At 39.8% G+C, this 23,834-nt stretch overlaps 1 protein-coding gene across 2 annotated transcripts in view; it reads right to left on the bottom strand.

Moving 5' to 3' along the window:
* CNTNAP5 (contactin associated protein family member 5) overlaps positions 1-23,834 on the bottom strand; it is an 820,459-nt gene that overhangs the window by 216,016 nt on the left and 580,609 nt on the right. For both annotated transcript variants that reach the window (XM_021695826.1, XM_044913255.1), the window contains exon 13: positions 20,716-20,916. In XM_021695826.1, coding sequence (XP_021551501.1) covers positions 20,716-20,916 — 201 coding nt within the window. The remainder of the gene's footprint in view (positions 1-20,715; positions 20,917-23,834) is intronic.

The raw sequence follows: 23,834 nt of genomic DNA on the forward strand, positions 1-23,834 counted from the left end.
GGAGAAGCAGACTCCCCACTGAGCAGGGAGCCTGATGTGGGATTCGATTCCAGGATCCTGGGATCATGACCTGAGCCAAAGGCAGATGCTTAACTGACTGAGACACCCAGGCACCCACAGAAAATTATTTTTGGACACTGTAACACCAGTAGTCAGGTGGGTATGTGAATCTTACGTTCAGAAAATGAATCTTGGTTGGAGGTCTAAATTTGAGAGTCTCGAGCATGTGAATAGATTATAACCCCAAAGGTGAATGAAGAGCCAGGGACTGAGCCCCAAGGATGCCCCCTTATTTTAGTTGTGAGGAGAAAAGAAAGACCAGCGAAAAATAGTGAAAGCACAGTCAGGTAGCAAGGTGAGTGTTGCATCTTCAATGTCAAATGAAGCATGTATTTCGAACTGGGAGTGCCAAATGCTGCGACATCAAGAGAAGATCTCCCAGGATCCCCATGGAAATAGGCAACTGTGAAGCTCACTGGTAAGCTTCCTAAAAGAAATTCTGGAGAAATTAATCGCATATTCAAAACATATTATGTAGTATATTCTAAATGCAGGTCTATGCATTGAGAATATATAAATGAATACCATTTGCTGTAGGTATGCAACCCATTAAAACAAAAGCAGATACTTAATACAGTGACAATATGAACCAATTAAAAAGAGCAAGAAGGATGGCTCAGTCGTTAAGCGTCTGCCTTCGGCTCAGGTCATGATCCCAGGATCCTGGGATCGAGCCCCACATCGGGCTCCCTGCTCCGCGGGAAGCCTGCTTCTCCCTCTCCCACTCCCCCTGCTTGTGTTCCCTCTCTCACTGTGTCTCTGTCTGTCAAATAAGTAAATAAAATCTGAAAAAAAAAGAAAAAAAAAAGAGCAAGAAGAGCAGACACTAACTTGGCCCACACGGACCAGAGTGGGCTTCACAGGGGAGCAGACCTAGGAAAGGAGAAATGTCACCAGCAGTGTTGTACGGGGCAGGGACCTCTGGAAGTGGGACCAGGAGTGAGTAAGACATGCTAATGTAACATAGCCAACCTATGGGGGAAGGAAAGGCATCTTAACACTTCCTAACCTTCTGTCATAGCAGAACCAACTTTGAGTTTGTTACCTGCACTATTATCTCATACCTTTTAAAAAAAAATAATTGAACTTAAATTTACTAACTTCAGGGACACCTGGGTGGCTCAGTTGGTTAAGCGTCTGTCGTCAGCTCCGGTCCTGATCCCAGGGTCCTGGGATCGAGTCCCGCATCGGGCTCCTTGCTCAGCGGGAGCCTGCCTCTCCCTGTGCCTGCCTCTCTCTCTCACTCTGTCTCTCTCTAACAAATAAATAAAATCTTAAAAAAAATTATTAACTTCTTTTCAACTTACACTATTCTCTTAGTAACAAGAGATTTGGAATCATGTGGTTAATATGTTAATTGTATGTATTTCTTCTAACATATACTAAAATAAAAAAAACAAATAATGTTTTTGGAAAGTCCATCCATATACCACATAAAACCTTCTTGCATTTCATGTTTTGTGAATCCCTGAGCTCAAATATATAGTATCAGGAAGGATCCATGGAGGGAAATAAGATAGTAAAAAAATAATGTTTAAATAATGATACATTATTTAATAAATAATATGTAAGGATAATACATAAAAAAATAAGGACAAGAAGGAACCCATGGGGGGAAGATAAGCTGCAGCCTGCCAAGTCTTGGTAAATAAAACATTTTTGAAGGCTCACTCCACATCATCCAGTTTCCTGGGCAATTGTTTTCCTTCTAGTAATGATTCGACATATGTTCAATTTGTTATTTTCCCCTCAATGCCTCTGGAACACATGTCATGCTAAATAGTTGCTCCTAAACCTTTCAATTAGTAGCTAAAGAACTCAGACCCTGGCTCCTCCTCGGGGGGGGGGCCCTGAGGAAAGTCGAGGAAATCTACAACAGAGTGGGACTCCGAGGCTTGCTCCCTGTGGAAGCTCCTGATGCCAGAGGATTTTCTGGACAGACACGTGACTAAAGCATGCTTCTCTGTTGGTTCGGAGGCCCTATTGGTTGTTTAAAACTTGAAGCAGGGCAAGAGAGCCTGATGCAGGCAGTGTTACAAGGCCAGGGAATTCCATGATACATCATCATCTGTCACTTAATTTTAACCTTTATAAAATGGACTCTTTACTATAATGACCTTTCAATTCCAGGATGAAAGAGAAGTTCACATTTTATCATTTGATGAATGAGTTCTATCATATTTGTCTGCAGCAGAGCTTTCTTGACAACTCCCCATCCTTTGGGGCTTTTCTCCCATGGACTGCATTTGATCAGTAAAGCAAACCTGTCTCAAGGACGCTGCCCTTAGCAGTTGGGGAATGAGAAAGAGACAGGCAGGAACAATTATCACATTTTCTCTTTTATCAACATAGGTGCCATTGCTACCATTAGATTATCATTAAGTGGTGCAGGGAGGAAAAATAGGAAAGAGAAGAGACATAGAAATAGCTACTGCTTAAAAAATGAAGCCATGGGGAGTGCTTTCCATGGACCATTAATGTTAATGTAGTGGAATTGCTCCATCCTCTTAATTAGACTCATAATTCTTAACCTTTAGGTAAACTGTGTATTCAGGCATGATAGAGGATGAGAAATGAAACTAGTGTTGCCCTGAGGCAGGAAGAACATATCTCCCAAAGACCCAAGGGCAATGATGAATAACCAGAAGAGGAATTATACTTACTTTGACCAAAATAGTACCACAGAGCAGGTGGGAGGGAGCAGGCTTAGGTACTGAAACTGGGAGAAACATGCCATCACTAAGACACCAGAGACCTAAATTATCAAATCAAGGACACAATTCTGTGTTCCTGGCTCTGGCACCTACTCGGAGACAGCACAGAGCCTTCACCCTTCAGTCCTTCATTGCAGGAAGTAGGATTGTTTTTCTGTTGCTATTCCATCAGTACGATAATGTTCTTATCTGACCCTATAGAGACACATTCAAATTGCTTGCAGCATGAACCACCCCAGGACATCTTTTCTTTCAGCTCTCTTCAGTCATTTATTGATTATTTTTAATCTTCGCCACAATGTTTAAAGTTCTTCAAGGTATCAAAGGATTTCCACCAATTCCTAACTACCTGGTCATTTTAGTGTTCTCCACACCTTTTTCAGAAAGCACTTCTAGCTGCCAAAAATGTTTATCTTATAACATCCAGAGTAATAATCTCCCTTTGGTTCTTTGCTGCAGTCCATGCCCAATCACCTGGACACGTCTGAAAGTTTTGAAATATCAAAGCAACTCCTCTAAACATAAAATATGGAGCTGCAGAAGAAGCCATTGTGGGAAAGTAACCCAAGCCACTGGAATGCGCTCAGTGCAAGATGACCCAGTGGTGTGCTTGTTGCCCTGGGACATTTGTGTACGGCACACCAGCCCTGTTGGCCAGGAGTGTCCACTACCACCTGCTTTGTCAGCTCTCCAGATGCCAGACTGAGTAGGCTAGCATTCAGAGCATGAGGGAAAATATATCAACAGGCACTGCGATGTACTGTTTTATACATTTGCACAAATACACACACATAAAAATGATATTTCAGAGGCAAACAGATTCAAAAAAGTAACGCTTTTGTGTGACATTTCTTTGAATCAAAACATTTGTGTGAATCAAAAAATATATAATGTTTTCAACTATACATAAACACATGTATACAGACACATTTTTATCCGCACATAAATTAGGGCTTCTTGACTAATTACATGATTAAACTTAAAAATTTGCTTTGATTTAAAAAAAGGAGTATTATGGGGTGCCTGGGTGGCTCAGTCATTAAGCGTCCGCCTTCAGCTCAGGTCGTGATCCCAGGGTCCTGGGATCGAGCCCCACATCGGGCTCCCTGCACCGTGGGGAAGCCTGCTTCTCCCTCTCCTACTCCCCCTGCTTGTGTTCCCTCTCTCACTATGTCTCTCTCTGTCAAATAATAAATAAAATCTTTAAAAAAAAAAGGAGTATTATAATACTTTCTAAATATTAGCCCTACAATTTATGTTGACATTAGCATGAACTAACAATGAAACTGTAATATTAAATAGTAAAGCTAATTTTGATATTAATCAAATATTCGATCTTAGCTAAAACTAAAATTCGCGCTATATATATATTCATACAGGAGGATCTATAAATAGTCTTGTAGGTTTCAAAATAGCTTATAGTAGTTTAGAGATCTGATACACTTTTCTTTTTGGTGTGTCTCATATTAAAAAAATAATACATCTTACAGTAGATGAGAAAAGTGATATTATAAGCATACCCTTTCATTTCAATTCTAATTTGGGTATGACTTCGGTTTTGCTTCTTTTCATCCCTGTTCTTCCCTCTCCTCCTCCCCCCTGCTGTGTGATAGACATTGAATCTATGCACCAATTATTTCTTCTTCTTCACCTCCCGGGCATATGGTGGCATTATACTTCTTGGTCCCCTTGGAGTTATAGGTATTTAAAGGCTAGCACAATATGCCACTTCAAAATATGCCATTTGCCCTAAGGATTATTTTAAGCTGAAGGTAACTGAGAAGTAGAAACAAACAAAGCTCCCTGCCCTCCCTAAATTTGCCTGAAAGCAGGGCACAAATATACAAAGGTATCCCTCCTCCCTTCTTTGCCAGGAGGACAAAAGTTAACCATTTTGAAACAACTTTAGATCCTCTCAACCTAGCAATGGCACCCGAGGAATCTACATAACAGATTTTACTAACTAGCCTTTATCTCTCTCTAAGGGAAACTAAAAGTGGTTTCCTTTGTCTTATCATTTCTCCACAGATTTACTCTTCTTCATTGAAGGTACCTTATAAGCTGGAGTTGTAAGCCATTTCTTTGAACTGTTCATTTTTCCCTGGGCATATCCTATGTATACATGAGATACACGTTGATAAACTTCTGTTTTTCTCTTTTTCATCCGTCTTTTCTTAAAGTGGTCTTAGCCAAGAAATGCAAAGTTTTGAGGGGAAATTATTTTCCCTCCCCTAAGTATTTCATTCTGGGCCATGAATTGTAAGCAGAAGTGACATATGTCACTCCAAGCTGTAGCAGGATTGAAGCACTCCAGAGCTCTCTTTTTCTCTTCCAAGGTGACCAGCTACACCTGAGGGAAGCCACTCCATCACTCTGGGTCATGGAGGGAAAAGACACAGAGGAGAGCCACCCTGCCACTCCCTGATGAGTATCTGGTCATCAGATATTTAACCTATCCTGTCTGATATAGGAATGCCAATTATTATTTTCAAAGTACTTTTTAAAAATCATATTCTTAGATGATTTTCACATACAAGAAATAATTTTGAGCACCTACTTTGTGTCAGGCATCAGGCAAGGCTCTAGAAATGTTCAGAAATGAGTAAGACCAAGTAGTTATTCTTAAAAACTCAGAGATGGAAAAGACTCACATGAAAAAGAATTTTTATTTCAGTTCAGCCACTGAGGAAATGAATGTTTTCTGTGCCTCTCAGCTGCCAACAAATTGCCATCCCTGGGCTCCTACTGCCACCATATTCATTTCTCCCTTTAAGAAGCTCATTGTAGGATAAGTTGTTTACAATAGTTGTCATGTCATGTCTATTGTCATAGACTCTTGTTTTCAACATCATAACTTGATGCCCTTGGGAAGATCACATAGGGCTTTTTGCCTAGGATCATGCCTCCAAGTTGAGAATCTATTCAACTTTATTCAAGATACACAATGAGACAAAATACAGTATTCTAATTCAGAGACAATTGCCCAGAAGGTTTTCTTTATTTTCCCTCTCTCTCTCATCCTCTCTCTCTATGCCATTCACCCTCTCCCTCACCGCTTATTTTCTCTCTTTTTCCCCTTCCTTCCTTCCTTCCTTCCTTCCCTCCTTCTTCCTTTCCTTCCTCCCTCCCTCCCTCCCTTCTTTCCTTCCTTCCTTCCCTCCTTTCTTTCTCTATCTTAATACTCCCAAGGTGGTTTCTGCAGTTACTCCAATATTGTGACATCTTATCTTCTCTAAACTTTCCAAAATCTTTGCTGAATATACAGATGCATTGTTAGAGTGTCAGCAAATTCATTTCTGATTTTCTCCTTATCTGACCTTTTTCCCCTGTCAGTGACGTGTACACAGAGAGAATTAGTTTTCTATTCTTGGGCATACCTTATGAAATGATTGCCCAGATAGGTTTTGTAGTTACTTGACTGTATACATAATACTGGTTTACTAGGCAAAATGCGGTCTTGACTTGATTCAGTTCAAGGGAATGTTGTATAACTGGCATCTTAGTAGCTGGGGACTTGTCAGACTAAAACAAGGATTGTTTTCATTTGTCCATCAAACTGAATTTAATCACAACAGGTATTATTAGACTTTTTTGTATCTTTTTTCAGATATGGGTAGGGTCATGTGGTTCTTACTTTACATCTTTGACCCTCTGTTTGTTTATCAGTAAAAACCTTTGACTTATGGGATCGTAAAGATTAAATGAGATGGTTTTACAATCCATCTATACCAGGAACTAAAAACACGTATTAAGAATCCTGGCACATTAAAGCTATTAGATTTAAAATCTAGGCTTAATGCTAAAATTGTCACTTTCTTTTTTTCCAAGTAGTTTAAATGTCTCCTACATGGGGATTACTAGGAACCTGAAAAGAAAAATGCATATATACATAATATGTATGTACACATATCATATAAAGATAAGTATAAGTAAAGGTTTGTATACATATCACATACGGGTATATATAAGCAAGGATTTGTATACGTATCATTTATAGGTATATATAAGTAAGTTTTGTTTTGCATATGTATATACACATGACATATTTTAACCAGCTACATGTAGCCTACACTGATGTGCTCTCTTCAGTAAACATATCTTTCCTCATTGGCAGAACCAGCACCCAGAACAAGGTATCTGGACTCGGGATCTTAATCCTGCTTTCCCTTCATCTTCTCTTGACATCTGTCCTTGATTTTCAGGGGCATTAGCTTTGAAGTTAGAGCTACTTGAATTTGGATCCTCCCTATAAGACCTATGGCAAGTTACTTTACCTTGAAGTCTCCATTCCCTCATTCATATACCTGGAATAATAACACCTTATTCAGTGTTTGATGTGAGAATTTAAATTTGTGTGTGTGTAAATATACATATACACATATATATGCATATATATATGTATGTATATATCTGTATACATATGTATGATCATACACATATGTTACCAGATGGCAGGTGCTGACATCACTGTTGGGGTTTTTATTGTTATAATAATGAGTAATAATGGTATTTCTTTATTCTCTTGGTGGCTGGTCTTCCACATCTGGATGCAGGGTCTTTGGGACCCCTCTATGCCTTTACACCAAACTTCCAGACTGTGAGAGTATAGTATTCTTTATAGTAATCCATCCTTAGAGCTGCAGAGATCCCCCCTAAAATATACCTATAGCTGTTGCTTAGAAACTTTGCTCTCTGCACTTATGTGAGCTTCAAGACTCAGGTATTGCTTGTCTCCCACAGTGCTTCCTTTATCACATGAGCTCAGGTCCCCATTCTCACTGCTTATAGCTTTCTTCTACCACCCCCCCCCCACACACACACCTGCTTCCTCTCAGCAACATGCCCCTACTGTGCTACTTAATGGACCTGATGCCTCCTACTCTGGTCCCTGGCCTCCCTATCAATTCTGACCTCTGACCTCAGGCTTCAGCACCACCTGTTGACCTGACTGCCCACCCCATATCTCCAAATCAACATATTTAGTACAAAATCTAATTTATTCCCTACTAGAATCAACTCCCTCCAGCCTCTTAACTCCAACTTTCCTGTTTATTGGTCTTGCATTGGAAGCCTTATCCAGAATGAAAGCATTTTTGACCTGCATTATCCAATATAGTAGTCACTAGCCACATGTAATTATTCAGCTCTTAAAATGTGGTCAATATGAACTAAAATGTGTTGTAAATGCAAAATGCACACCAGATTTTGAAGATTTGGAAAAAAATAATGTAAAATAAATCTTAATAATTTTCTTTTGTTAATCACGCATTGAATATTATTTTGGTTATTTGTCACAAATAAAACATACTATTAAAATTCATTTCGTCTCTTTCTTTGTATGTTTATAATGTAGCTACTAGAAAATTGCAACGTTTCCATTGAATGGCATTGCTTAAGTCTATTTTGTCCATCAAGAGCAATCATTCATTTGTTTCCCTTCTTATTTCTATGACTTCACGCTTCTTACCTCTTTCCTTGACCAGAGAGATAGACCTAACTTGTCTCCTTGTCTGTAGTCTCCTCAGTCAGTTTTCTCTACAGTCACATGGCTAATCTTCCTATTATATCGGTCTCCAGTCTTAGTTCAGTGGAGGTAACAGAGTTCATCTACAAAAGCATGTTGCAAAGTATCTACAACAGAGAAGGCCCTCCCTCCTTCCTACCCATCTTCTTTCCCATCCTTCCTGCCTCCTCACTGAAATAAGCAGCAACAGCCTCAACTGCTTCATTCTTAAATAGGATTCTCCCCCATTCCGTAAGAATGGTCTCCCTCCATGCCCTTCCCCTTCACAGTGACTCCTACCCATGCTGTGTCTGAAAAGAAGTGATTCTTTTCTACAGAAGATCTCTGAGATTCATTTAAGTAGAATTGATTTTTCCTTTCCAGAGCACTCTCCATTTTTCTGACTTATAAATATTGTCTCTAATTCCACTGACAAGGGCGCAGGCTCCTTAAATGGTAGTAGCCACTATGGCCAACCCCTCTACATATGCATTACAAACCCGGAAATTATCTACAAGCTGGGTTTAATGTATTACCTACTTTGTAGATGAGAAAACGTGGCTCAGACTTTGGTTATATGGCCTGACAATGGTTACTCAACTGGGAGGTGGCAGAATGGGGGAGTTCAGTATTTTTATTTTTATCTATCTATCATCGATCTATCTATCATCTATCATTGATCTATCTATCTATCATCTATCTATCTATCTATCATCTATCAATCATCTATCTATTTCTTTCTATCTATCTATCTATCTATCTATCTATCTATCTATAGCTTTAGAGCCTAAAATGTTTCCACTGTATATACTAAGATGATGGTTTGACATGTGTACACCACCCAGCACACTGCTTGGTATTTCTCATCAAATCCTACACACACACATGCTTGCACTTGGGCACGCACACATGCATGCACACACACAGGCACACATAGGAATACATGTGTGCACACACACACGCAGGAAAGCATGGAGGAATAAAAATGCCATAATGCATTCCTGTCTCTCAGCAAAAGTGAGAGGACCATAGGATTTAGGTATAGAAAGACACCTCTGTCATTTCAAATGAACTTAGGTAAATTAGGAACTTAAATTATAGAGTGCAAATTTCCAACCATTTTCATCTTTAGAAATGATGTGGGTACAATTAATTTATTTTTTGTTTTCTTCAGGCTTAGAGATTGGGAAACTGAGGCTGGCAGATGTTGAGTACCTATTCTGAGGTCACATGGCTGACACACAATAGACCAAGTGCTTGAGCCAAGGCAAACCAAGCCTGGGCTCTTCATTGGCACACTGTTGCCTTCCCTTTGGCATGCTTATAGTGAGAGCCCAGGCAGGACGGAAATCCAACATCAGCCCCTACTCTCCATAACAAGATGAGATGCCATTATGCACAAATTCTGTGTAGACTGGCAGGACTCATCAGTGCAGTTGGTATCATAACATTTCTATACTACCTCACAACCACCGAAATGTTTATAAAGTGAATACTCTAATACATACATGCATACTCTAAGGTAAGAAACTGTTATCTCTGCTTCTCTTGACTTGTTATGATCTTGGGGAAGTTTCACATCTTCTCTGCACAAATCAGTATTACCATATGGAAAATAGGTTCTGAGGAGAGGATCGGGTGCATGAAGGTATTAAAAATGTCACCTACTATATAAATAAATTACCATATTTCATTGTCTTAAAGTCAGAAAAGTCTTTTTTTTTTTTTTTTTTAGTGTTTGTTTTACCAACTCCTCTAGTTCCTATGGTAACAAGAAAGTGATAAACTGTAATGTGTATTTTAATTCACTTTGTAGTGGTTAGTATAGTCATAAAGTGTCATGGTGGGAAGGACACTTGGAGAAAATCAAATATAACCCACTAGGATTAAAGAAAAGAAACTTGAGGCCCATTAAAATGTAAGTAAGTTGCTCAAGGTCACAGAGAGTCTGTGTTGGAGCCAGAAGTGGGACAGTGCCTCCCACCTCTCAGTCCCACCCTGCCCACTCACAAACTGCTCTCTGCTTGCAAGGGTTTCTGCAGCAGGCTTAGCAAAATGCATTTGTTTTATCATGGGTCTTCTGACATAATATGGACATTAGTGATACTATTAATTAAGGTGGAATCTTGTATTCATTCAGCAACTACTTACTAAATATTTGCTAGGTGTCAGCTACTCTTCTAGGCATTGTGGGGCATAAAATGCTGAATGAGTCAAAAAAGCTCTCTCCCTCATGGAGCTAACATTCTGCTGACAGAGGTATACAGTAAACAAACAAAAAAAATATTAGGTAGTAATAAACTCTACACAGAATACTAAAATAGGATGAAGTGATAAAGAGTCTATACTTCAGTTGTATATAAAATTTAAGTTGAGAGCTAAGCATGGGAAGAGGAATGAAAGTTTTGAATAGAGAGAGCAGCTATTGTATCAGTTTAAGCTGTAGAGGGCTAGTTTGGCGAGGAGCAGAATAAAAGGATATAGGGCTATTTTTAGGAAGCAGGTGGGAGAACAGGAACTGGGGAGAGGAGAGCTCTGTAGGCCATGGTAAGGAGTCGGTAAGGAGTTTCAAGGGCACTGGGAAGGGTTTAAAGTCAGATTTATATAATCTCATTTTGGAAAGATCATCACATTGTCTGCTGTGTGAGATAGAAACTGTAGGGAGGTGGGATAACGGTGGGATAGGAGAGGAGCAGGGATGCGATGCACTTGTCCAGTCTGGAGATGATGAGGTCTGAACTTAAGTGGTAGCAGTGGAAATAAGGGAAGAGGCTGGGGTCAAAGTCTTCTCTGACTGATGAGTTTGAGTATTTGTTGATATGCTGGATAGGAAAGGGAATGATAAAGAGGGAAGGAGCCCTAGACTTTGCTCTTGAGAAACTAGATGGGGTCATTTATTGGAATGAGAAAAATAGAAAGATGAGTGGAGTTGAGTGGTTGGCAGTGGGGGGTGGTAGGCATAGACTTAACTTTAACACTTTCAATAGTGCTATTAGGTGGGTAAATATCACATTTGCAAATACCCAAACTGCAGTTTAAAAGCAAGTATGCCCATAAACCAACAAGAGGCAGATCCCCAAATTCAACTTTTTCACGAGACATATAGCTGGATTCTGAGAACCTCTCCTGGTAGCTAAGAGAAATAATATTCTCCTTGCTCTTTTGAAAGTATGATAAAATCCTGACTGACTAAAATAACCGTAATATTTTGAATGTCTACTATAAGCAAGGCACAGCATCTATCTTATTACATTTACAGATAAGGAAAGTGAGGCTCAGAAAGTTCATGTAACATGCTCACATTCTCAGAGCTAAGAAGTAGAAAAAGTAAAATTTCATACAATTTTCTGTAATTCCAAAATTCATGCTCTTTTCATGTTGCTGCCACTATACTATGACGTAAGATTAGAAAATAGAACCTTTTTTTTCTCTTAATTTTTTTTTTTTTAATTGTGTGTTTACTTCAGGCCCTGGATCCTTTGCCTGATTTTTTTTTTTTTAATTTTATTATGTTATGTTAGTCACCATACAATACATCATTAGTTTTTGATGTGGTGATCCACAATCCATTGTTTTCGTATAACACCCAGTGCTCCATGCAGTACATGCCCTCCTTAATACCCATCACCCGGCTAACCAATCCCCCCACCCCCCTCCCCTCTAAAACCCTGTTTGTTTCTCAGAGTCCATAGTCTCTCATGGTTCATCTCTCCCTCCGATCCCCGCCCCCCTTCATTTTTTCCTTCCTTCTCCTAATGTCCTCCATGATATTCTTTATGTTCCACAAATAAGTGAAACCATATGATAATTGACTTTCTCTGCTTGACTTATTTCACTTAGCATAATCTCCTCCAGTCCCATCCATGTTGATGTAAAAGTTGCCCTTTTTCCTATAAGTACATTCAAGATAAACTAAGCAAACACAGTCTTTCATAGAGCAGTGAGAAAAATAAAAACTCTATCTCATATGGGGTCCAAAAGTTGATTCTTGAGCAAACCACGGTGACTACTGAAATAATTAATGGTCTGGAAAGCAATTCATTTGCAACCAGGTACATATCATCTCTTGAATTTATGTGGGATAGTTTTTATTTTCCTTAGATACACACCCACATCTCTAGCTCCACTAAGGTGTATGTCTTTTTTGTAAAATCCACCCACTTCTAATTTTGACTTTATGTCCCTAGCAAAACACCAAGAGTGAATTATTAGGACATTCGGAAAGGTGGCTTTCATGCACAGTAAAATGCACTGACTTGATTCATGTGATAGTCTCTTTATATTTTTAAGACCCATGGCAAACTCTTATAAATACATTTTAGCCATACTACTTTAAGGGTAACAAAAGTCCCTAAGAGGGAAAAATGGAGAGACAGACACATTTCTAGCCTAAGCTAGAACTGACTCATCAATGGCCAGCAGGACATCAGAGTGCAAGCTCCTGCCCTCAGTTGGAGAGACGTGAGTTTAACTCCTGATTCTGTCCTCCATTTGCTCTATTTCCTTAGACTAGTTGACTATCCATGCAAAATTTTGAAGAAGACATGGCAGTCTTAAAACATGTTCATACACTCACCCCATGAAAAGATGGAATGGAATTTGCTTCCCATTCAATGTGGGCTAGCCTGACTGACCATCTTCTAATAATTAGAAAGTGGCAGAATTAATAATGCATGACTTTCAACACTAGGTAAGAAAATGCAGTATAGGTCCCACCTGCCCCTCTCCCTCTCTTGGGATGTTTATCCCTGAGCCCCAGCTACTGTGTTATGAGAAAACCAAGCAGCCACATGGAAAGACCACATGCCCAACTGAGGACCCAGCCAAAAGCCATGCCAACTGAGTGAGTGAACCCTTGGATGACCACAGACCCAGCTCCACCCAGCCTCTGGTGACCCAGGCTGGAGCAAAGGTGTGTACGTGCTACCTGCACCTGACCAAACTGCAGATGAGTGGGCAAGATGGATATTACCATCACTTTAAACCACTAAGTTTTATGGTGGTTTGTTATATAACAATTGAAAATCAAAATAAAAAATGAACCTTTTCTTGGGTACCTGAATCCTCTTCTTCTTATTTTCCTTCCCACTGTGAGATTTTTCTTCTTGTTTTAAGTAGTATTGGTGACAACATGGCATAATTAAAGGACCATGATGGACTTTGGGATCAGTGCTATCTATCTATCTATCTATCTATCTATCTATCTATCTATCTATCTATCATCTATCTAGTGTGTGTGTGTGTGTGTGTGTTGCAGGAAGGGAAGGAAGGACAGAGGATTGAAGGAAGGGAGGGAGGGTGTGTGCTGCAGAGGACAAGGGTTCCAGCCCCAACTGAGATCTCTAGGATTTGTGAGTGTGGTGGGGGTAAGTAGGAAATAATAAAATAGTAGGTGAAGGGGCCAATGCAATCTCAACTCAGTATAATTGGGGGAACAAATACAAAAGTACTGCCATGAATCAGAAGTAACCAGAGGGGCCTCTAAGGCTTTTGTTGACAGTGCTGAGCTAGACTGTGGGGATCAGGGCTGTATAAGACAAGGTTTCTGTCCTCAGGGAGCTCATAGCTATTTCTAGTTCACCAGGCACAGGGAGTGACCTAAAACATCTATGGATTTAGCAAATTATGGATACCCAGTTTAGCCTGACTTAAATAAACTGACATTAGCTTTTGGATTTGAAACAGGAAGAGGAAGAGTAATCTTTTGCTTCAGTGTTCCAGTGACTTCCTTGCACACATAGCATAAAATCCATAGCACTAGGCTTGTCATGATCTGGTCTCTGGACACCCCAGCTTCATTCTCCTATCACCCTAACTCCTTCTTCTCTCTCCACTAGCCACACAGGCCCTCTTGCTATTCCTCTGCCTAGAATCTTCTGTCCCAGATATCACATGGCTCACACCCTCCCTTCATCCAGGACTCTATGGTGCCCCCTTCCTAGCCCAGGAGGCTTTTCTACCCCTTTATGAAGTAGAATTCCCTGTGCCTGGTCATTTTCAGGCTTCTTTTGCTTTTTGACTTTTCTTCCTTATGTTCATCATGAACTGAATATGTTTTGGGGTGGGGGTGCACGTGTGTGTTTGGTCTGTCTCTCTCATACCCCTGCTACAATGAGGCAAGCAGGAACTCCATTTTTTAAGTATTTCATTCCCAATGGACAGAAAAGTATGTGACAAAATAATTTAGTCACAATTAAAATCAATAAATACTTATTGTTTGAAAGAAAATGTAATCATCTGTTAATTGATAATGTTTGGTACAAATATTGGGGACAAAGAGTTTTAAGTTTAATAAACCCCAGAGTATCCTGAAAAGCTACTTTTTTTCTACCTATAATTTGACTTTTCTCCATCACAATTCCTTACCTAGATTTCTAAGTCTGATCATTTGTTTGTACACATCTGAAGCCAAATATTATGGATGGGCATGAGGGTTTATACACACAAGTGCATTTACAGATACATTTGGACATACAAAAAATATATAATACGTATATATACAATTCCACAATATATATTATATAGTATGTACCCTATAGTGCATAGTGTGTATATATATTCATACATGTTACACTATATATTTATATATAATCAAACTATATATCACATATTATATATATAGCCAGTTAGCCATATACTCACAAAAATATCATTAATTGAGGGAAAAGAAGAAAATAGGAAGTTTGGAAGACTTTAAAAGAAACAGGATTTCAGGGGCATCTGGGTGGTTCAGTTGGTTAAGCATGTAACTCCTGATTTTGTCTCAGGTCATAATCCCAGGGTCATTAGATGGAGCCCATGTCAGGCTCTGTGCTGGGCATGGAGCCTGCTTGAGATTCTCTTTCTCTCTCTCTTCCCCTCCTCCCCCTCCCCCTCTCTAAAAAAAGAAATAGAACAAATAAATAAATAAAATTTCAGTGCTTTCAAATCCATGGAAACACAACTAGCTAAAACAATAAAGCCGTTGACCCCACGTGGAAACCACTCAAGTGACTGCCTGCATGAATGAATGAATGAATGAATGAATGTATGTATGAATAAGAATGATGTTTGCCATTACAGGTAGGAAACTGAGGACTCTGTAGCACTCTATAGCACTGAATAATTAGTTTTATTGAGGAACCTAATCCTCATGGCAAACTTGTTTGCATGACTGATTTGCTTGGCAAATGCTTTCTTTTCAGAACTAAAGTAAACTCCAGCTCAAACTGTCCTATGGCTATTAGATTTCAAAGTAATGGAGTCTCAATATTCATATGTATTTCCAAACCATTTTAGTGGTTTCATGTTTCATATATGACTTCTTACCTCTGCCTTAGAGAGCTCGCAGCTTTATTGGGGAGGATATTACCAAATAATCTTTTACTTCACAGAGTGGTAAGTACAAAAGATACATACACCAGGTACACCCCAATGAGAAGATCTAATGAGGTTATTCTTAGTGCCATGGAGACTATGGAAGAGAGTTTTGGAATAGGCAGGACTTTCCATCCTCATTCCCAGCAGGGACCTGGGCATTGGGCTTCCCCAACTGATTACCTTCCGATGCCCTTTTCAATCTTGTCTTCCTTGCAGAGGAAAGTTGTGGGTTATAGAGCTAATTGGCCACATGATTAAAGCATCCTCCAGACTGTGGATTCAATATTTCTTTCTGCATCTTCTGTGTGAGTGTTTCCTGAGCTGAGTTCTATTTTATTGCATATGCTCACCACATGTTACCTTCAAGGCCCCGGCCTCAGGCAAAATTCCTATGAAGATGCTGACAGTGATAAAGGCTTGGGTTCAACCAGGGCAGCCCTTGTTCCTGGTGACAAAGTGCTCTGAGCACGGGCAGGCTAATGATTCCTGGAAACTTCTCTGTAGCACAGGACTGCAGGCCCTCAGGGTAATAAGTAGATGCATAGGGAAGACAACTACAAAGATGCATGGAAGTAGCAAAGACACCTTTCCCAGGGACCCTTGTGGCTTGGAATTCTGGTCCTTCAGAGAGTTTCTAGCATAAACCTTCAGTTAAAGAGACAGATGACACATTCCATTGGCTGGCACTTATCAGCAGCTCGGGGGAAGAATATCAGAGGAAACTGTCAGAAAATGACAGTGTCATGGTTCAGTCACTGGCTGAATGAAAAATACACAGTGGTGAACCAACCAGGCCTGAACTTAGCCTTCCTGTCTTCCTTTACCTTCTCCCTTTGCTGCTCCTAGATGAATGAAACCAAAGCCAGAGCTGAGAGCAGACAGAAAGAGGCTCTGGGAATGCTGTTTTGGGAGTCCTCCGGGCCAACCTGGGAAGGGGTGCGTGAGCCTTGGAATCTCTTGCACCTCAGCAAGGATGCTGCAAACTTTTTGTAGCTACCCAGGAATTTGCTATAATTCAAGCTGCCCAGACAATCATAGGGCCTTAGAAGAGGGAGCTCTAGCTCCTCTTCTCTCTCTTTATCTACCTTTTCTTACAAAATAAGGAAGATCATAGAAACTTCTGGCTCTTTGAGATTTGCAGGGTGTATCAGAAATAGCAGCCTTGCTTTGACCACAGGTGAAGCCCGGGCCAAGAACCTGATTTGCCCCTTCCCAGCTGAGTGGTATTAATCAAGCACATTCCCATCTCTGAGGTTCTGTTTCCTGAAATACCAGACAGGGGTAACTACCCTTACTGTGCAGAGCCCTTGCCTAGATTACAGATAATGCTTATATGGCTCCCCAGACATAGCTGCTAACACGAGAAATGCTTCGTCATTGGTGGCCATTTGAACAGTTATTTATTTTTGTCTCATATTGCCTTCTTTTATTTCCTCTCTATATTATCTATTGTGTGTAATACAGAGGAGAATCTATAGCAAATAAAGCATCCTCCACGTTCTCTCCTTATTGATTTAAGTCCACAGTCGCCTCAATTTATAACACTTTATAGCTTCTACTAATCCTGGCTACCAGTAGTATCTCCCTCCAATAACCTAAGGGAATCATACTATACATTGTTTTAATTAAACAAAACTTAATTGTCTTTGACCCCCTTCTGCATTTTTCAGATTACCAAAGGGAAAATAAGATACATGTTGATGACAAGTGGGTACTCAATCCCACAGTATTCTTGGGAATATAAATTGGTATAAACTTGATATGTTGCAGAAGTCAATATGGCAAAAGCCTTAAAAATATGTACACTCTTTGCCCTGGCAATGGCACCTCAAGGAATTTATCCTAAGGATATAATCAGCTTTGTTCTCAAAGATCTATGTGGAAAAAATGTTCTTGCAGCATCTGTATTGGAAAAAGGGAGAGAGAGAGAGAACTAAATGTCCAAAATAGATGTGTTAATTTTATATATCCATTGTGGTATGTCCATATATGGAAGACTCTGTTGTTAATAAACATTATGATATAGAGTCATATTTACTAATATGGAAAGATATATATACCGTGCGTGTGTGTGTGTGACAAATAAGGTAATAAAACAGTATCACTGGGGTCTCTGGCTTCAGCAGGTAAGGGAGAGACTTGCTCACTTCTTCCATATAGCAGGTAGGAAGGAGGAGATGGATTCTACTCACCTCCCCTTCTTTCTGTGGTCTTCCCCATGGGAAAGGGGTTGCCTAAATAATTAGAAAGATGAGGAAAACAACTTTTCAAGTGTGTGCCTATTAATGACTGAATGTTAAAGTCCCTCCAAACTTTATATGTCACAAACTTAACCCTCAATATGATGATATTAGGAGGTGGGCCTCTGGGAGGTGATTAGATCATGAGGGTAGAACCCTCATGAATGGGATTAGTGCCCTTCTGAAAGGGACTCCAAGAAGGTCTTTCACTCTCTTTCTGGCATGTGAGGATATAACAAAAAGTGAGTTGTCTGTGACCTGAAGAGGGCCTTCACCAGAATCCACCCATCCTGGCACACTGATCATGGACTTCCAGCCTCTGGAACCATGAAGCATAAATTTCTGTCTTTTTATAAGCCTGTCAATCTGTCTTATTTTGTTATAGCAGTTCAACAAATGTAGTACGCTAGGCCCTGGCTCTGGAATTCACGTGCCTACAATGGTGTGCACTGTTGTCTCTGCCCCTGTTTCTGTGAGGTTAGCCCAACTGAGTCAGTGCTTGTCCCTGCACTGAGGGGTGTGAGGTTGGGGCCGCATCTCTATGGGGCTATCTGTCTGTAGTCCCACCCCCCACACAAGCAGTGCCTGGTCTACACCATGTTCTGCAAGCCAGCCTACCAAAAAAATGTAGACACAGTCTGCACATACCTATTGTCTTCCTTCATCTACCTCATTTGATTCATAAGCCATGGGGGAAAAGGGGATTAATGAGTATTCTCAACCCTAACATATAGACAGTATGTTTTCACTGTGTTTTTGTGAATGTGCACAAAATGGGAATGTACACAAAATATCTGGAGTGATGCACAACTAAATCCAACAGTCGAGTCTCTGGGTGGTGAGATTATCTGCATGCAGGAGTTATAATTATTATAATTATTCTATTTACACCATTAAAATAGAAATAAAGTAATCCTTTGAGCTTGTTTCTCATTGCAGTGCAAATTTGGACCTTCCTGCTGGGATGGAAGCTGTGGAGGAGGAAAGAAATAAGACCCCAGTGTTTGTTGAACACCTAATGAGTGTACTAGGCACATTAAAAAGAGTGTAGAGTACATTTTTCCTGCAGTCCTCACATCAGCCTTATTAATTGAGGATTTTTGTGTAAATTGCTCAGGTGCTGAAATTGCTAGTGGAAATTTAGCAACTTGCACAAGTTTCTATAAGTAGTAAGAGGCAAAGTTACTCTAGCATGGTCTGCCCCAAATCCATGCCCACCCACTTGAGTATACTCAGGGAATTCATCACAGCTAATTTAAAAAAAAAAGAAAGAAAAACATGTACAAAAGCAATAGTATTACCAAATTGATGTCACATAATATATAGACTAAAGGAAATCCATGGTCCGAATGAACAGAATCCCATTTTTCCTAAAATTCCATCAAACCCGATCCTTAGAAAACTAGAAGCAACACAATGAAAAGAGAGTAGGTTAGTTTTCCAGACACAGGTACTCTGAATAGTGCCAAGAGTGACAGGTGCAGGCTTGACAGCCAAGACAGAGAGAAATACGAACAAGTATACACACTGAGCCTCTCAAGCAGCACCATCTAAGAACTCCGGGAGGAGGGACAGCAACCAGTGCCTCAGATCTAATCAGCCCTGTGAGCATGGCTGAATCCAAGGAGAGTACAATAATTGATTTTCATAATGATGATCCTGAGTCATCAAGAAAAGGTTACATTTTATGTTTAGAACTCTCTGTTTAAGAAGGCAGGGAAGCATGTAATCCATTTGAGAAAGATTTTCATTTCAAATAGTTAAAAATTCTTTGAAAACATTTTTGGTGCTTAAAGGGATAAGTGACAGTTATCTGGAAAATTCACTTATGTGGAACAAAGTCTTTCCTAAAGATTCTAGATCAGTGAGGTGGCGTGTTATATTTAGTTAGGCTTCTATCACTTCTTTGTTGACATTCCACTGTCTAATCTTCTCAAGCCTTTCAAAATTCCTAACCTCCAAGCATGAGATTGTAAATTTCTTGAGGCGACAGATTGTGACACCATTCTTGGATATTCCACACCCTTATGATTCTCAGCTTGTGTGTGTGTGTGTTTGTGCATGTGTGTGTGTGTGCACATGCCATGATACAAATGATGAAGATATTCACAAAAATGACGGACTCCCAGGGCATCCTTGAACTTTGACAAAACCCTCTGGATATTCTGCAAAAACCCTTTTCTGTTGTGGTAAGCAGTCATCGAAGTTTTTTTGTTTGTCTTTTTTTTTTTTTTTTTTTCTAAAAGCAAACTATTTCTAAAAAGAATCATTTCCATTGGGGCCTGGACTTTCCAGGCAACATTAATACTGAAAACACACAAGGCTGTCTCTGCCTGCCCTGTTGGCCCCTTTGCCTGATACCACTTCCCTCTGCATCTCTTGCCCTGGACATAACTCATTTTTCTTTGGTGAATATGCCAAGATCCTTCATGCTTTCTCATATTCTGGGAAATGTTCCCCTTCCCAGAAACCTCCCTTCCCACCTCCACACCGTCTATGTCTAGTTCAGTGCTCTCTCCTAGTGCTATTAATCTCACGAAACTTCTCATTCTCTCAACTACTGAAGGATGTGTATTGTCACAATTTTCTTTTTGAAGATGAGGATGGAATCTTGAGAGGCTACCATGAGAGGCTTCCTTTAGGTCACATCTGGGAATCAGAGCCAGGATGAGTACATCCCCAGTCTTCTCCTGACTTCCTTTCTTTCCACTGCACAGTGAACAACCATCATTGCAGCTCCCTTGTGGGAAAACACCCCTTTCCTTGACATTCTATGTTTTCCAGACCTATCTGTGGTTACCCTGTGCGACTCATGCAGAGGAGTGGGGGCGAGCCTTACCTGGCGTGTTGAGCAGGCGGGACCTTCTGCAATGGTAGGCTACCTCCTGCTCACAGTGCTCTGAACCATCAATCATGGCTTCCAGCTGCTCCATGCTGCCACCATAATCCAAGGCCATGGTATAGGGCTTCTCAGGGTCCGCACCCTGCACACGGGTCAGCTCTGTGTTATTGTGCTGAACTGATGTCCAAATCTTGTCCTCTGTTCAGAAAACATAACCCAAAGAAGGAGACATTAGAAGGACGATCAAAAGAGGATCATACTTATATAACTCAATAAAGCTGGGGGTGGGGGTATGGGGAAGAGGATCACCCAAGCGATGTGATGCTTGGCTCAACATGGGGCAATCAATCCACCTGAGTGCTCCACTCATGCAAATAAAAATGACCAGAAAATTTCTCTTTCTCATAGAGTTCCTCCCAGAGTTAGTGTGGGGGTTAATAATCATAGGAACTAAATTTGTGGAGCCCTTTATGCTAAGTATTTAATGTCCATCACCTCATTTTAAACTGGCATAACCTAAATTGGAAGGAAGTTAGAAATGAAGGTGGGGGGGAATCAGAGGGGGAGATGAACCATGAGAAACTATGGACTCTGAGAAACAAACTGAGGGTTTTAGAGGGGAGGGGTTGGGGTGATGGGTTAGCCTGGTGATGGGTATTAAGGAGGGCACATATTGCATGGAGCACTGGTGTTATATGCAAACAATGAATCATGGAACGCTACATCAAAAACTAATGATGTAATGTATGGTGAGTAACATAACATAATAAAATTAAATGAAAATAAAAAAGAAATGAAGGAAAAGTGAATGAGCAGGACTGAGCAGCTTACCCATGTGCAAGTGACCAAGCAAGAATAGGAACACAGGGTGTCTGACTGCAAAGCCCAGGCTTCTAGCTACTGAGAACACACTCCCCCACAAGACAAATATTAGCGTAGATAACTGTCTCAGAAACACAAGTATCACATTGAATGTTTGCTGTACACAGATCTCCATGTAGAAAGTACCTGTAAAATACACCTAATTAACAACGATAAGATTGTATGATCCACACCATATATACAAGGCACTTAACCGAAGTTCCTTTTTTTTAAATTCTCTATGCTTCCTCTATTTGCCAAAAAATTATTTTAAGAGGTTTACAATAAAATAATATGCAGAGATGAGGGCCTTCACATTAGGTTTGGAGGACACGTTTTACCTACCACAGGTAAGAATGGGAGGTGAGAAGAGAGGAGAGAAATTTTCTAGGGCTCAGTTTTATTATCAGAAAAAAAAGAAAAATACAGCAATCCCAGCAGCAGGGCTGTTTCTATGGAATAGCAACCAAACATATGAAGTTGCACAGCACTATCTGAGATCTATCAGACATTCTGTACTAATAACCTAGACTAAAACATTTACTGCAATTAGACATTGAATTTCATTCTGAACATGCTCACAAATAAAGCAAAGAAGGAAATAGGAAGACTCAAAAAGCTTTTGTCATCTGAGAATCTTGCCCACATATTAGCATCATTACTCTTCACAGATTCTCAGAGCTAAAAAATAACTTGACATAGCTATCATGTGGTTTCCCTCCTACTTCACCCTCCTAGTTTTTGTAAAGGAGGAAACCAAGGTCTAGGAAGTAAAGAAATGACCCAACACATATCTATTAGACAATAGTGATGAGTGCCCACACTAAAAGTAACTATTATTAATTAGTACTACTTAGAAGCAGGATCACAGCTGTCAGCATATTAAGCTAAAAAGGAAAAGCACAGGCAACCGAGATCCCCAGTTTTAATACTTTCTCTACCCTATCTCTATATGTGACTTTGGAAAAGTAACTTTACTGCTTGCACTTCTGTTTCACTATATTAGGAGAGGGGAGAGGAAGGAAGTTTGGTTTCCATTATCTCTAAAGAATTTTCCAAATCCAGAAAAGGAAATATTTCTAGCAGCAAAAATATTAAACTCTGTTCAAGAATTCTGATTCATCTTCAGACTATTTCCTAAAACCAGCCCAGTGATAACCATGTCTCTAATGTTTAGTGGAGGCAGAATTACATTTTCTATAAAGTCTGAAAAACAAATCAAAATGAAGGTTATTAGGTTCTGACTTTGAAAGTGATAATAAGACATTAATTATAATTGGTAAAAATAACAATATTGCACAAATGGTTAACCTGTAACTCCAAAAATGTCGGTACCGATATAGACAAACTCTGATAAATTACCAAAGAAAAGTAATTATTTAATAACACAATAAATAGAGAAATAAAGACTGACAGTTTTGAAATGTCCATGGTATGTAGAAGAAGAAAAGAACCACCCAGTCTAAGGTATAGATGCTGTGTTATTGTTTCATGTGAGGTCATTTTATATACCTTATCTCTGGTACACATAACAATCCACCATGGTAGATGTCAATATAGATAGATAAATATATATGTGTGTGTGTGTGTGTGTGTGTGTGTAGAGAGAGAGAGAGACATAAACACAGATACGGCTATAGATACAGACACAGACATATACATAGAGCTATAGATACATGAAGGCTTAGAGAGAGAAAATAAACTTGTCCCCAGGCTCACTGTGTCCAATCTGATGCCAGAAGTGGTCAAAATAGTATCATTAACAAATTTAGATTTCCTTCCAAATACACACAGATTCTTATATCCATATATCCATTCATCTGATTATTCATACATTCATTCATTGATTTGCTTATTCATCTACTCACTGACTCATTTTGCCAGAATCATAGTCTATCTTTAGCAAGATGGAAAAGGAAAATGTGTAGGAGAGACAACCTTTCATCTTAAAGCCACTAATCTTGCCAGCCCTGCCTTCTGGAAACTGAGGGTGAATGGAAGTTCTAACAGCTCAACTATTGGCACTTTTTGATATATGCACATATGCAGAAGATATGAAGGAATAATTAAGAGCTCTGAAGTGCTCCCCATGATTCACAAAGTTATCACAAGACCTGCAAACACAATATGAGCAACAAGAGGAGAGATGATTACATGAAAACTTGAGCCTCTTAGCTGGATTTCCTTTTGAAGATGCCCTTTGTCCTCTGATTATTTTTTCCTCCTGGGATATAGCAAAAGAAAGATTGAAAAGA

Source organism: Neomonachus schauinslandi, chromosome 3 (assembly GCF_002201575.2).
Source record: "Neomonachus schauinslandi chromosome 3, ASM220157v2, whole genome shotgun sequence".
NCBI lineage: Eukaryota > Metazoa > Chordata > Mammalia > Carnivora > Phocidae > Neomonachus > Neomonachus schauinslandi.